This window comes from Ceratotherium simum, chromosome 7, assembly GCF_057802395.1.
Source record: "Ceratotherium simum simum isolate JZ-2026a chromosome 7, ASM5780239v1, whole genome shotgun sequence".
Classification (NCBI taxonomy): Eukaryota; Metazoa; Chordata; class Mammalia; order Perissodactyla; family Rhinocerotidae; genus Ceratotherium; species Ceratotherium simum.
Window position 1 is genome coordinate 63,184,263 of NC_141906.1, and position 16,717 is coordinate 63,200,979.

General features: G+C 41.6%; 1 protein-coding gene across 1 annotated transcript in view; it reads left to right on the top strand.

Moving 5' to 3' along the window:
- The first annotated feature begins 1,129 nt into the window (after window positions 1–1,129).
- The window catches only part of TEX12 (testis expressed 12), a 43,221-nt gene continuing 27,633 nt past the window's right edge, over window positions 1,130–16,717 (top strand). Inside the window, exon 1 of the mRNA XM_087434040.1 lies at window positions 1,130–1,285. Coding sequence (XP_087290166.1) covers window positions 1,176–1,285 — 110 coding nt within the window. The 5' untranslated portion in view covers window positions 1,130–1,175. The remainder of the gene's footprint in view (window positions 1,286–16,717) is intronic.

Here is a 16,717-nt window from a genome sequence, read left to right on the forward strand (position 1 = left end):
GAGTCCCTCTAATGAATTTTTCATTTCCAGTATTGTATTCTTCATTTCTGATTGGTTCTTTTTTATATCTTCCATTTCTTTTCTTGACATTCTCACTGAGTTCATCTATTCTTCTCCCCAGATCAGTGAGCATCCTTAACACTCTTAGTTTGAACTCTCTGTCTGGTAGGTTGCTCATTTCTGTTTCACTTAGTTCCTTTTCTGTGGTTTTGTCCTGTTCCCTTACTTGGAATGTATTCTTTTGCCTCCTCATTTTGCCTCTTTCCCTGTGCTTGTGTCTACGTATTAGGTAGGTCAGCTACTTCTCCTGCTCTTGGATAGGTGACCTTATGTAAGTGATACCTTAGGTGGCTTCCAGTGTGCTTCCCTCAGTTCTCAATGTTCCAGGGGTGACCCCTATGTGGGCTACGTGTGTCCTTCTGTTGTGGCCTGTTTGCTCTCCCTGTAGGTGCCCAGGGAGGCTGAGTTATGCTCCTGGCCAGCTGTTGTAATACTCAGCTGCTTGTAGTTGTTGTGGGCCCTTCAGTCTCTTTATCAGGTGTGGGGAGCCCCAGCACAGTTGGCTGCAAGTTCTAGTACCGCATTTGTGTTGCAGTATTTCTTTTAAGTGAGTAGGCCCCCAGCGTGGCAGGTTGTTAGGCTCAGGGCCTTACCATTGCTGTGAGCCTCTAGCCTATTAGGTCTCTTGTCAGCTCTCTGAGGATTGCAGCTGGGTGGGGCTGGCCTCAGGCACAGCAACACCCAATCGTTTCAGGCTTTGGAAGGTGGGGCAAACCTCCTATGTGAGTCTTTGAGAAGCACAAGTCTTCTGCAGCTGACAAACCCTGCCGCCCACAGGTCCACACACACAGTCAACACAGTCCTGCCCCGTGTGAGCGCCCCGACCTCCCCCACGCGGACCCAGTCTCTCCACGGCGGGAGCCCCACACACTCCGCCACCGCCCCACACTCTCCACCCGCTCCTTGTGGACACCCTGCCCCGCTCAAGTCGGCTCAGTTGCCAGGCTGCAGAGAATCCAGTCACCAATCTAGGCAGGCCCACAAGTTGCCTGAGGGCTTGTTGTTGGGTGGGGCCAGTCTCTAGGGTGGGCTGCCTGCCCTGGCTGAGCTGGATTAAATCGGTGCTCTAGCGGGTGGGGCAGACCCTGGGCTAGCAGGCCTCAGGGAGAACTCCAATGGCATCTGTGTCAGCACGCCCACACCAGGCCACAACAATGGCTGCCGCCAATGTCCCAGTCCCTGGAGAGGTCTCACCTCTCACCGAGATGCACTCAGGGCCTATTGGGTGAGTCTCTTTTCACCACAGCACTGTACACATTTCTTTCTGGTGATTTTAGGTTGCTTTCTGAAAAGGGTGAGTTTGCGCGCGGGCCCTTTAAGAGCCAGTTTTAGTTTCTTTGTGAACCGGGTTTTCTGGGGGTGCTCCCCAGTGTTTTAGTAGCAGGCACAGTCCGATATTATGCCGCTGGTCTCGATTGTGCTGGGTCCACAAAATGCCCACAGCGGGGCGCTCCCGGCTCAGGGCCCCGCGCCTCCAGGGAGGCTGCGTACCTGTGAGCTGCTCCCGGTGGCCGTGAAGCTGGCGGCTTGTGAACGCGGCGTTTTTCCTCTCCAGAAGGGAGTCTCTGCCTCTTCCACCTCAATTAGGATTGTCCATTGTTGCAGGAGTTCCTCTTATCCAGTTTTCAGTTCTGTCTCAGGGGTAATTTTTCCACAAGTAGTTGTAAATTGTTTGTGTCTAAAGGAGGAGGTGAGTTCCGAGTCTGCTTATGCTGCCATCTTGATTCTGCCTCTCATCTCTGTAGTTCTCATTGTATAGGTCCTTCACCTCCTTGGTAAGATTTATTCGTAAGTATTTTACTCTTTTGGATGCAATTGTAAATGGTATTATCTTTTTGAGCTCTCTTTCTCTTAGTTCATTATTAGCATACAGAAATGCAACTGATTTTTGTAGATTGATTTTGTACCCTGCAACTTTGCTGTAGTTGTTGATTGTTTCTAATAGTTTTCCAACAGATTCTTTAGGGTTTTCTATATATACAATCATGTCATCTGCAAATAGTGAGAGTTTCACTTCTTCGTTACCTATTTGGATTCCTTTTATTCCTTTTTCTTGCCTAATTGCTCTGGCCAAAACCTCCAGTACTATGTTGAACAGGAGTGGTGAGAGTGGGCAGCGCTGCCTCGTTCCTGTTCTCAGAGGAATGGCTTTCAGTCTTTCCCCGTTGAGTATGATGTTGGCTGTGGGTTTGTCATATATGGCCTTTATTATGTTGAGGTACTTTCCTTCTATTCCCATTTTATTGAGAGTTTTTATCATAAATGGATGTTGTATCTTGTCAAATGCCTTCTCTGCGTCTATTGAGATGATCATGTGGTTTTTATTCTTTGTTTTGTTGATGTGATGTATCACGTTGATTGATTTGCGGATGTTGAACCATCCCTGAGTCACTGGTATAAATCCCACTTGATCATGGTGTATGATCTTTTTAATGTATTGTTGTATTCGGTTTGCCAATATTTTGTTGAGGATTTTTGCATCAATGTTCATCAGCGATATTGGCCTGTAATTTTCTTTCTTTGTATTGTCTTTGTCTGGTTTTGGTATCAGGGTGATGTTGGCCTCGTGGAATGATTTAGGAAGTGTTCCATCTTCCTCTATTTTTTGGAATAGTTTGAGAAGGATGGGTATTAAATCTTCTTTGAATGTTTGGTAAAATTCACTGGAGAAGCCATCTGGTCCTGGACTTTTATTTTTTGGGAGGTTTTTGATTACTATTTCAATCTCTTTACTTGTTATTCAGTCACATTTCTTAAAACCAGGTTCTGCATCTGGTCCATCTTTGTATGCCAAGCACCTAATACAATGCCTGGCACATTGTTGGGGCTTAATAATATCTGCCAAATGACTAACTATCTGACTCTAAATTTCGTGAGGGCTGGCATCTTGCCTGCTGTCTCTCTGGCATGCTTGGTGGATATTGGCTTCTGTGCCTCTGCTGACGTCTCAATTAGTCTCTTTATTTTGAACTTCATTTTTTTCCTCTCCTTGGGGCCCAGGGATGTCCAATGAGTCACTAGCTAGATTTAGTCAAGTTAAATGTTCAAGTACCACAAATGCCTCTAATATAAATGATCTGGCATTTTTTTTTGTAAATTTCCTAAGTGATTTATAAAATATTTAGAGGTTGCCATATTGTAACTTTTTCTGCCCTCTCTCCTCCAAAACACGGCCATGTGAAGATAGGTTCTCTTACTCCAGAATAACTTAATGCAATTCACAAAAATATCATTAGTTCAATAAATTATCAAAGAACTGCTAAAATACATCATACCGCCCCCATCCCTGCCTTGTTCTGTCAAATTCTACATTTATGACCGCCGATCAGCTCATCAACCAGATTAAGGTGGCTGTGTGTATAAAAGTCTTTCCATTAAGCTACCTTGGCTTTGAAGCAGCTACACACTTGTTTGCCCTTCTGCTGTCATTGCACAGCCTGTAGACTGCAAATAGTGTTGTGGTTTATGGGAAAACCTTGTGGCATCGTGGAAAAAGCACTGATTGACTAAGGGGCCAGGAGATCTGGCACTACTAGGGACTAGTGTGTGATCTTGGGGCAAAATATTTCATTTCCTGAGCTTCCATCTGTTATTTCCTCTGCACCTTGGTTTATTCTTCTGTGCAATGGGGATAACAGCCACTTTCTTTTTTTTTATGAGGAAGATTAGCCCTAAGCTAACATCCGATGCCAATCCTCCTCTTTTTGCTGAGGAAAGTTGGCCCTGGGCTAAAATCCATGCCCATCTTCCTCTACTTTATGTGGGACACCACTACAGCACGGCTTGACAAGCAGTGCGTTGGTCCGCGCCTGGCATCTGAACCTGGGAACCCCGGGCCACTGAAGCAGAGTGCGCAAACTTAACCGCTACACCACCGGGCCGGCCCCTTACTTTCCTTTTTTTTTAATTGGGGCATTGCAATTATAAATAAGACCTATTCTGTATGTTGAATTCTATGGAAGCAATTAAAGGATCTGAAAAAATGTGGGCTGCAATTTATTTTTGGTCTAAATTTTTAAAGTGGCAAGCATGTATGTTGGTTGTGTATGTCATTATGCATATGCATACAGTAGGTTTATCTCTCTTTATCTTGCTTTAGAGATTGAGGAGACACTGCCTTTGTAGTCATTATTTCAAACATGTGACAATTCAATAATCATTATCAGGCCTGTCTGGAGGCCTTCTTGAAGATGTCTGTCTGTATGTGATTTTGCACAGGGAAAATTCTGTTGTAAATGTAGTGGGCCAGGTTTTTGTAGAGAAAACAGATAGTAAATGAACTATACCCTTCAGGTATTCAGCTCGCTTGAGAGGTAAGGTCGGATAGGCCAGGTGTCTGTGGGCACAGTGATGTCAGACCCAAACCTGGGGGTCATCCTGGATTCTTCCCTACACTTACCCTCATGTTCAACCCACCAGCAATTTCTGCTGACTCTCCTCCGAAACACATGTGAATCTAAGAGTTCTCTCCACCTCCACTGCTATATCCTCATCTGCTATCATCATCCCTCACCTGGACTAGTACATCACCTCCTCTCTCCCTGCTTCCACCTTTACCCACTAAAGTCCATTCTCCTCCCAGTGGCCAGAATGATCTTTTAGAAACATAAATCAGATCAAATCATCCTCCTGCTTAAAGCCCTCTATTTAGCACTTAGATAAAATCCACATTCCTTACTTGAGTCCACAAACTCTGTCCAAACCCCATCCACCTCTCCCATCCCATCCGTGGCCACTCTGCCTTCTGACAACCCTCTTCCAGCCATGGTAGCCCCTTTCTCTGCCTCACACACTCCAAGCTGGTTCCAGCCTCAGGACCTTTGCACTAGCTGTTTTCTTCACCTAGAATGTACTTCCTCATAATCTTGGCATGAGAACCTCTGTCTTGGCCTTCAGATCTTAGTTTAACTGACACCTCTTCATAGAGGTTCTTAATTCCCCCCATAGCATTTTTCACTATCTGATATTGTGATCATAAAAGAAATTTATTTCTAGTCTCATTTCCTCTCTACTAGAATGTAAGCACCTTGGGAACAGGATCTGTCTCTCTTATTTGCTCAATCATTACTGTCTATAAAAGAGCTTGGCTCATAGTGGGGACTCAATAAATATTTGTTGGATGCCTGAAAGGCACTCAAATAATTCTTGTTAACTTGGTTTGTCTTCCTCTACCTGTGGGTGAAACTAACGTGTGAGCTTCAGGGATGCAACACATGGCTTCCAACTTTGATGAGCTGGCTGGAAAGCAATGAGGTAAGGTGGAAAGGTGGCAGATCAAAGACTGATAGTCAGAAAACAAAGATGGGAAGGGACCAAGAAACCAGGCTCTTATCTTCATGGAACCACTGACTGATGAAGCTTGTGACTTTGGCAGGCAGCCCAGGCTTAATCACTACTTAAAGGAATAGGGAGACTCTGCCCTACCCACCCCGCCCAACCCTTTAGGTTGTTATTGCTTCTTTAAGCAATTCGTGAGCACCTGGCATAGACTTTACTAGCCTTTGAAGCCTCTGCATTAGAAACTCGATTCATGGATACCTGTATGGTTAAATGAAATAATGTCTAGCACATAATAGGCATTCAATAGGGAGGAGTTTCATTACCCCTTGCCTGGGTATAACCATTCCTGTCAGGGCGCCAGGAAGGAAGGGTGGAGCTTTCTGGAAACTGGAAGGGCAGAGTGTGAGGTGTCAACAAGATGGGAAAGGACTGCTGACCAGCCAAGGCCACTGTGTTAGTTTTGTACATCATGCACCACCTGCACAGCTCTCCTCAGTGGCCCTGAGTCCAGCAGGCGTTGGTGTTCTCTCTTCTATAGTAAGTATTTAACCATGCGAGGTGCTGAGACTACCAGCCACTGCTGAGTGATGGGCAAAATCAAAAGTCACAGATGTTGCCCTCTGCCCCTCAGCTCAGAAAGCTGAGGCTATTGACTGGGGTCCTCAAGACTTCAGAGAACTTGGAAGTTTGTGCATTCTATTGACTGACTTGCTCTGTCTGTAAGAAAGTATTAAGCCCCAGAATTTGTGCTTTCCCTTCTTCATTCACTCATATATATTCATATATTGGGCACCTGCTCTGTTTCAGGTTCTACACTAGGTGCTTGGAATACACCAGTAAATAAAACAGACACAGGTCTCTGCCTTCATGGAGTCAACATCCTATTGGGGAATCTCACAATAAACAATGGCATAGTGTATAAATTAATTATATGGTATGTTAGAAAGTGATGGGCCTATAGATGGAAAGTAATGCAGTGTAAGGGGGATCAGTAGTGCCTGGAGGTGGGATGGGGGAGGTTATGGTATTAAATAGAGTAGTCAGGGTAAGCCTCATTGGAAAAGAGAGATTTCATCACAGTCTTGAAGGAGGTGAGGAATTAGTCAATGGGCGTCTGCAGGGAAGGGGGGTGGAAAGAATTCTAGGTAGAGAAAAAAAGTGGACCCTATGGTAGAAGTATGTGTGATGTGTTTGAGGAGCAGAATGGCCAGTGTGGCTGGAGCAGAATGAATGAGAAGAGAAGTAGGAGACAAAATTGGAGAGTAAGTGGGGACCAGATGATGTAGGGCCTTGTAAGCCATTATAAGGACTTTGGCTTTTACTCTGATGGAATGGGGAGTCTGTGCAGAATTTTGAGCAGAGACATCTCATGATTTGACTTATGTTTTCAAAAGGACCACTGCAGCTGCTATGTTGAGACTACATTGTAGAGAAGCCAAAGGCAGGAGGAGCCCAGGGACCAGGTGGGAGGCCATTGCAGTAACCCAGGTGAAATGATGTGGCTCAAATCAGTGTGGTAGCAGTGGAGATGCTGAGAAGTGATTGGATTATCACTATATTTTACAGATAGAGCTAACCTGATTTCCTGATGGATTAGGTGTGGGGTTGAGAGGAAAAGGGAGTCAAGGGATTCTTCAAGGTGTTTGGCTTGAACAACAAGAAGAATAGAGTTACCATCAACTAAGATGGGAATAACTATGAGTGAAGCAGGTTGTTTGGGAGAATTCAACAATAAAAAGGACTGAACTATAGATACATGCAAAAACTTGGATGAATCACAAAGGCATTTTGTTGAATGGGAAAAGCCAATCCAAAAAATGTATGTAGTGTATGATTCCATTTGTATGACATTCTGGAAAAGATAAAACCATACGGAAGATGAACAAATCCGTATTTTCTAGGGGTTAGTGTTGAGAGGTGGGTTTGACTACAAAGGGGCAGGATGAGGGAATTTGGTTGCGATTGACTGTTCTATATCTTAATTACGTTAGTAGTTTCACAAATATATATCTGTTAAAATTCATAAACTGCACACCAAAGCTAATTTTATAGTATGTCAATTTAAAAATTAACAAATATTAAAACATTTAAAATATTATATAGGTGTTTCAGGAAATTAATATTACTTATCTATATATAGTAATATTTGTGGAATTTGTCAGCTTTTAAAATTATGATTTGATTTCTTTTCTTATTTTAAGTAAGTATTCATTTTTGCACCTTTTTTTGTTCATAATGTTGTATTGTTTTTCTTAAAGAGGCTATTGGATAGGACTCAGGCCCCTACAAAAGCAGAATCTGCCCCTGCAGGGCTGGAACAAACATCAGACTGGAGACCCTGTGCAGGAAGAGGTTCATTATTGGCCTGTATTTCTCTGTTTGCTAGAGGCTGCACCCTAATCAGTCAGTCGTTACATACAAATTCACGGTCAACTACTGTGGGTGCAGAAGGTGGATTTCGGGGATACTCTTAGACACTAGAACCCTATAGGCAGAGCCCTGCAGGGACAAGTGCCATAAGAATAGGCAGGGAGGCAGGGGTTAGTGGTGACAGAACAGCAGAGATGCCTCTATTTCTAGGAGGAGCCTTCCTTGGCCATGCCACAGGAGGTGCCTCTCAAGGGCTTCAACCACGAAGCATGGTCCCGAGGACAGTCAGGGCTGTGGTGACAAATATGGATGGAGGAAACTGCTAGGATGATTTCCATTTTAGACAAGCGTGAGATGCCTGTTAGGCATCCACGTAGAAATGTGGAGTAGAGAGTTGAATATATGAGTCTGTAGTTCAGGAGAGAAGTCTGGGCTTCAAATATAAATTTGAGAGTCAACATTTATATGGTATTTATTTCTGATCCAGACCTTGCTCTGCTCAGGGAGCACTCTCCTGTGATGACTCTCCCTTTCGTTTCTGGTTTTTCCTGTCATCCTTTGGCTTTCTCTGCCCACCACCAACAGTTTGGCCAAGGAAAGGAAGAGGACCCAGAGGAGAGACAATTGATTTGGAGGTACAGGATGAACAGGCAACCCTCTTACAATTTGTACCCACTCTCCCTCCCCAACTAGGAAAGGAAGCCTCAGGGCAGGGGAGGAGGTAAAGATGGGAGGGGAACCAATGAGAGCTTTCTTGTTGAGTAGGTCATGGAGACCTGATTTCCCACCAGGCTGAGTTCTAGGAATGGGGTTATAGGTAACACCTCCCCCCAAACACACACAGATGGCTTTGTGAGAAATAAGAGTAGAGGGGATCTATGCCCCTCTTCTGGGTAGAGCCCTAGGAGGCAGCAAGACAGTAAAAAAGAAATGGTTATGTGGCATATCCAGTAGATAAAACCTGAGCAACCTCTCAAGGTTCTCTGAGTCCCTGAGGGTCCAGAAAAACCAGAATATTTTCAGTGCACCTAGGAGTGTCACTGAAGTAGACTGGATTTTGTATGGAAGTAATAAAAAATTCAACTCAAACTGATATAAAGAACAAATGGATTTTATTGGCTCAGTGATAGCTCAGAGGTAAGAGTGATTTAATCAGGCACTGGTTCCATTGCTGTTCTCTCATGGGTATTGGCTTTGTCCTCAAGCTGGCTTCCCTCCTAATAACAAATTGTTCTGTCAGTTCCAGGTCTCACATCTGCCTGTTCAGAAAGGGAACTTACTTTTCTCAACCATGGAAAAATACTCCTGGGCTTTAGTTTGGACCAACCTCAGTCATGTGCTTACCCCTAAAATAGCCACTCTGACGAGGGACTTGCCATCAAGGCAAGAAGGCTGGGATTATGCCTGAGCCAATCAGGATCCACTAGCGGAACTGGTAGGAGGGGTGGTGGTTTATGTCAATCCCACCCCAATCACCTGTCTGCTACATAATGGAAGAGATCACATGGATCCTGGAACAGCAACCAGTAATGTCAATCATGTAGATGGAGATAGCCATACACCTAAAAGGGCTTTGTGGACAGGAGTGAGAGCCTACTCAGTAGCAAGTTTGTGGACAGTCAGATGGGGACCTAAAGGGGATGATGGATATCTCATCAGATGTCAGAATCTGTTATGATGACCACGGGCAAGAGTCCCTACCCATCCCATCCTCAACACCTTGGTATTATTTACTCTATGGAACTTAAATACGACTGTGGAGAAAGAGGGACACTCACCAATTACTAAAATTAAGTTTCCACTACCTCAGCATTGTGAGAACTTGGAGTAGAAATTAAAATATATAAAATAAGGTTGCATTTCTTACCCATCAGAGTTTAAGGACTAAGACTCATACCTGCTATGTCAATTAGCACTGTGACCTTCAGAGATAACTTCGAACAAATCCAGGTTCACATGCTAAGAAGAAAGAGTCCTTCTTCACATTTGTCTGTTGAAATTCTTCTTGTCCTTCAAGGCTTGGCTTAAATGAAACTTTTTCTGTGAAGGCGTCCCCAATCAGCCAACTAGAGCTCCTCCTCTCCCTCTGTGCTTTGTTTTTACCCCTCTTGTTGCAGGGCATCTTTGGAAGGCTCACGATTCTGCATTATGTGTGCGTCTGGTCTTAAAAGGCGTTATATTCAGGGGGCCGGCCTGGTCGAGTAGTGGTTAAGCTCTGCGGGCTCTGCTTCGACGGCCTGGGTTCATGGGTTCGGATCCCAGGAGTGAACCTATACCACTCATCAAGCCATGCTGTGGCAGTGACCCACATACAAAATAGAGGAAGATTGGCAGAGATGTTATCTCAGGGCCAATCTTCCTCACCAAAGGAAAAAGAAAAGGCATTATTTTCAGAATATGGTTTCTGAGAGCTTTCTGGAAATATAGAATTTTCCATGGAAATATGGAATTATGGAAAAACCTGTTGTTTTGTTTTTGTCAAATGGCTTCAAAAAATGAGTTAATAATTCTAAAAATATCTTACAGACTATCTTGCAATCTAAGAGCCAGAAAGAGAAAGTGCTTCCTTTGTAGGTCAGTTGAGGAGCTCTTTTGGGGCAGGTGGTGTCTCATGGCACCTTGTGCCAAATTTTGTGATTTCCAATGCCTATATCTTTGACTGTTTTTACTTTCTAGTTTCCTTAACTGAGCTCTGTGACGTATATTTAATTTAGGTCCTAGATAAAAGACAGGATCCACTCACAGGAGTGAGGGCCCATCCATGAGCAAACCCATTACCATTGGAGGGAAAATCAAAGGCTAAATTTTGAGCCTTCAAAGGCCTTCAGATATGAATAGAAAATTTTGTTCTGCTATGTGGGATTTGTGGGTCCAGAGACAATCATAAGTAGATTTAGCAAAATTGCAAACTTTGAATTGCTATTGAAGGGGTTTGGAACAGGCCACCCCAAGATTTGTCATGTGGAATATTTTGAGATAAAGGCAATTGAGACCCTACAGGCTCAAAAGAAACTCTACCTCTTCCTTAAAGAATTTCAATTGTGGCCCTTGCCCGTAATAAGAGTTATTACCAGAAATAATTTTTTTTTTTTTGCAGGGCAAGATTCACCCTAAGCTAACATCTGCTGTCAATTTTCTTCCTTTTTCTTCCTTCCCCCCGCAAAGCCCCAGTACATAGTTGTGTATAGTTGTAAATTCTTCTAGTTCTTGTATGTGAACCACTGCCACAGCATGGCTACTGACAGATGAGTGATGTGGTTCCATGCCCGGGAACTGAACCTGGGCTGCCAAAGTGGAGTGCACCAAACTTTAACAGCTAGGCCATCAGTGTTGGCTCCAGAAATAAATTTTTATGACCTATCTGTATGTCAAGGCAAACATCTAATTATTGAATATCTGCTTGTGAATTACCCTCCTCCCCTCTGAAGCCCCGGGTTCCTATCCCATTTCTTGGCTCAAGATGGCATAAATATCTGATTTTACCTTTCTGTGTGTGAACCCATCATGTATGTGGGGTTCCTGTACATGCAAAATTAAATTTCATTTTCTCCTGTTAGTCTGTCTCATGTCAATTTAATTCTTAGACCAGCTGGAAGAACCTAGAAGGGTAGAGGAAAATTTCTTCTTCCCTCACACTATTTTCTGTGGACCAAGGTGAAATTGGATTTTTTTGTGTGTGTACAACAAAATCAAGCCTTGAAAATTTGGATAACAACAAGCAAAACAAAACAGGCTTTTATGATCTGACATTTTCTCTCATAAAGCCCACTGTTGAGAGAAGATAGGGAAAAAGCAACATATGTCTAAGTGCCAGAAATAATGGTAGGAAAAGCAGTGATGGTTTCATTCGTTTAGAGTGAGCAATGAATTTACACATTGCAGGAAAAGAAATGACCTAAAGCAGGATGGGTTTAGTTCTTGTAGGAAGGAAGGGCCCTGTTTCTCTCTGACAAGTGATGTGTGTGCCTGCGGGTGTGTGAGAGGTCACGTGGAAGTGGGTGGTGGGTGCATGGAGACGTGTAAGAAGGGAAATAATACTTACTAGCTAACATGTTCCAGTGCCAGATGCTCTCTGTGGTAACTTAACCTGTATAACTACCCTATGAGGTAGCTATTTCTTTTTATTCCCATTTTATATGTGAGGAAACAGCCTCAAATAGATGTGTCCAAAGTACACATCTCTTGTGTACTTTGGTTATGGGACAAGTTTTGGGTTATGGAACAAGATTCAAAACAAGATTCAAAGATTTACATGTCTCCAAAACCCATTCTCCTCATTTCATCACTTCACGCTGCCTCTTTAAATATCCACATTATATTTTCAGGAGTCAAAATACAAGGAAGCAAGACCAAAACAGTTTAGAAAACAAAAGGGCACAACTCAGTCCTTTAGTTTCTTAAACCTGACAAGGCCAGAGACAACTGGTCAAGGGTGATTAAACAAAGCTGTTCTTAGACATGTTAGGTTCTTACTCACTATTTTTTTCATTATTAAAAAGTTTAAGAATAGCAACTTTATTGAAAGAAGGCTTATAGATAAGATAGCAGCACATGATCAGGTTTATTTTTCTAAGACTCAGACCTGTGACAAACTGATTTCAGCTTTTAGCCAATTAAAAAAGTGATCAAATTATGTAATTAAGAAGAAAATAACATAAAATCGTCTGTTTAATATGATCCTAGTTTTGTATTTTTTTTAAAAAAGTAGTCTCCCTGCCTATCAAGATCTTGTTAGGATTGGCTCAAACTCCATTCTATGAATTGAAGAAAGTCCAATGTTGTTATCATAGTTTCTTCAGATTCCTGAGACTCAGGGCTACCTTTGGTTCTAAGCTCCTGCTTCCTGCAGCAGTAGTTGTCTTGATATTCAAAGCATGTCACTCTTCTGTTCACACTGATTCAGATGTGAAACTCAGCCATTTTCCTCTAATTTCCACAAAAAACGATCTGCACAGGTGTTATGTGTTTAGCAGACTTTTTAATATTAAAGGTTTATGGAGATGGAGGCATTTACATTAGAGTAATACAAATGGTTTAAAGTTGTATCTGTATTTCATCAATTCTAAGACATGCAACTTTTCCCATTTTAATATTTCTTAAATAAGAATGTGTCTTACAATTGAAGACATGTCATAGTTTAGTTGGCAGTGTCTTTTCTTTCTTAGTGGTACATAAAATAATGGTGCATTTTACAATCAATGGTATCCTAGATTCAATGAAAAAGGGAATTCTACTTCTCTGTGCTTAAAAAGTCCTCTGGTGATTTCCACTACTTGACCTCTACCTTCTTGCCATGGTGCTCTGATCCAGTCTGGGGCCGTGTCACATTTCTTCAGCCCACTTCTGATTTCGGCAGTAACTGCAGTGGGCAATTTCACACTGGCTCATACTAACAATATTGCCTCAAGTGTGCTGAGTCTTTTCACTTTCTGCTGCAGATAAATCTGCCTGGCCAAGCACAGCTCAGAAATGTGGGGGTTATGGGCCGGCCCTGTGGCTTAGCGGTTAAGTGCGCGTGCTCCGCTGCTGGCGGCTGGGGTTCGGATCCCAGGCGCGCAACGACGCACCGCTTCTCTGGCCATGCTGAGGCCACGTCCCACGTACAGCAACTAGAAGGATGTGCCTCTATGACATACAACTGTCTACTGGGGCTTTGGGGAAAAAATAAATAAATAAAATTAAAAAAAAAAAAAGAAATGTGGGGGTTAACATCCCCAGGGGCAACCTTCAGCTAACGAGTGTCAGGAGCTGGTAGGTCAATGCCCCTGCCTCCCTTCCTCCAGGGGGATAATTTTGGGAGGCATTCTTTATGCTTTTCAGGAGGTTCTGGACAAATCAGGCCCACAGTGACAACCTTGATAACACACTTTATACCAACTTTTGCACCTTCCCTTTCTCACCCTCCCAGCTTTCTCATTCCTGCTCCCTGGGACCACCGCTCGAATAAATCACCGGCACACAAGTCCTTGTTTCAGGATCTGTTTCTTGTTGTTGTTTTTTTTCTTTTTTGGTAGTTGGGGAACTCAAGCTAGGACTCTTCTTTGCACCCTCCCCCTCAGAGGCCCCTCTTTCTTTACCCAGAACCATTCAGCTCTTTCCATTCCTTACATCCAGATTCAGTTCAACCTCTCCCTTTGCATGTCTGAGATTTCAACTGCAGCTTTGAAAGGATTGTTGTAAAGGTATACCAGATTCTGTGTAGGGCAAGGGGTAGGGACTGTTCTAGTTTTTCAGCCTACATCCCTATAGAAAGAAAAACTGTAAGTACCTATGCTAAAATGCCAAAAATGGTTATCTGAAGATGGAAGGATCGGTGTTTAAATTTTCTTCTTTTTGTTCCTTTGTATTTTCTAAAATTTTTGTAATGAACATGTCAATTTTATAGTAAGGAAAAAACAAAAGTTAATATAAAAACTTGATCAAACTGACTTTTCTCTTTTTTTTTCGTGAGGAAGATCAGCCCTGTGCTAACATCTGCCAATCCTCCTTTTTTTTTTTTTTGCTGAGGAAGACTGGCCCTGGGCCAACATCCCTGCCCATCTTCCTCCACTCTACATGGGACTCCGCCACAGCATGGCCTGCTAACCAGTGCATTGGTGCACACCTGGGATCTGAACCGGCGAACCCCAGGCCGCCGCAGCAGAGTGCGCGCACCCAACCGCTTGTGCCACTGGGCCAGCCCCTGACTTTTCTCTTTTTAAAATAACTTCATTGAGGTATAATTTACATGCCATAAATTCACTCATTTTGAGCATACAATTCAATGACTTTTAGTAAATTTGAAACCGTTACCATATCCAGTTTTAGAACATTTTTTCTCCCTAGTAAGATTCTTCATATGTGTTTATAGTTAAACCCCAGTTCCACTCCCAACCCTAGGCAAACATGAATCTACTTTTCTGTTGCTATAGATTTGCCTTTTCTGGAAATTTCATATAAATAGAATCACATAATGTGTAATCTTTTTGTGTTTGACTTCTTTCATTTAGCGTGTTTTTAAAGTTCATTCATGTTGTAGCATGTATCTATATTTTACTCTTTTTTATTAGTATTGGTATTTCATTATGGATATACATTTTGGTTATCTCTTCACCAGTTAACATTTGGGCTCTTTCCACTTTTTGGCTATTATGAATAATGCTGCTACAAAAATTAATGCATGAATCTTTGTGTGAACGTTATGTTTTATTTCTCTTGAGCAGATAGGTAGGAATGGAATTGCTGGGTCAGATTAAAAATTTATATTTAACCTTTTTAGAAACTGCAAAACTGCTTTCTAAAGTGGCTGTACTACTTCACATTCCCACCAGCAATGTGTGAGAATTCCTGTTTCTTTACATCTTTCCCAACACTTGTTATCGTCTGTCTTTCTGATCGTAGCTATCCTGGTGGATGTGAAGTGATATCTTGTGGTTTTAATTTGCATTTCCCTAATGACTAATGATGTTGAGCATCCTTTCATGTGCTTATAAGCCACTTGTACATCTTCTGTGGAGAAATGTCCATTCAAATCTTTTGCCCATTTAAAAATTGGATTATCTTCTTGAGTTGTAGGAGTTCTTTGTATATTCTAGATACAAGTGTTTTGCCATATATGTGATTTACAAATATTTTCTCCCAATCTGTGGCTTGTCTTTTCATTTTCATAAGGATGTTTTTTGAGTGAAAAGTTTTTTTTATTTTTAATTTTGAAATAATGAAAGATTCACAGAAAGTTGCAAAGATAGTATAGAGATGTCTCATATACCCTTCACCCAGTTTTACCCTTAAATTTTGAATTTTAAGTCCAATTAATTAATTTTTTTTTTTTTATGGATCATGCTTCTTGGATTGTGTCTAAAAAATCTTTGCCTAAACCCCAGGGTCTTGACATTTTCTCCTGTTTTACTTTATAGTGTTAGCCTTTACATTAATGTCTCTGATACATTTTGAATTAATTTTTGTGTATAATATGAGGTAAGGGTCTACATTCATCTTTTTTGCATGTGGATATCCAATTGTCCCAGCACCATTTGTTAAAAAGACTCTCCTTTTCTATCAAACTGCCCTTGTCAAAAATCAATTTGCCCTTCCAGTTATGAAATAAGTAAGTCATGGGGATGTAATGTACAGCATGGCAACTATAGTTAATAATACTGTACCGCATATTTGAAAGTTGCTAAGAGAGTAAATCTTAAAAGTTCTCATCAGAAGAAAAAAAACTCTGTAACTATATGTATATTGATGGATGTTAACTAGACTTACTGTGGTGATCATTTAACAATATATACAAATATTGAATCACTATGTTGTAGCTGAAACTAATATAATGTTGTATGTCAATTATACCTCAATTAAAAAAATCAATTGGCCACAAATATAAGGGTTTATTTCTGAAATCTCACATCTGTTCCATTGATCTATATGTTTATCCTTACATCAATACCAAACTGTTCTGATAACTATAACTTACATTAAGTTTTAAAATGAGGAAGTGCAAGTTCTCCAACTTTGTTCTTTTTCAAAATTTTTTGGCTTTTCTGTGTCTTTTGGCTTTCCATATACATTTTAGGGTCATTTTGTCAATTTCTGCAAAAAAAGCCTGCTAGAATTTTGGTGCAGATTGAGTTGAGTCTATAGATCAATTTGGGGAGAACTGCCATCTTAACAGTATTGAGTCTTCCAATCAGTGAACGTGGAATGTCTTTCCATTTATTTAGATCATATTAAATTTCCCTCAGCAACGTTTTAAAATTTTCACTGAACAAGTCTTGCACTTCTCTTGCTAAATTTATTCACAAGGAATTTATTCTTTTTAATACTATTGTGAATGGAATTGTATTTTTATTTTCAGATCGTTCATTCTTGTATATAGAAATACAATGTATTTTTGTATATTAATCTTCTATTCTGTAACTTTGCTGAACTTGTTTATCAATTTTAATAGGGGTTTGTGAGCATGTGTGTGTATTCCTTAGGATCTTCTACATACAGAATCATGTTGTCTGCAAATAAGGGCAGTTTTACT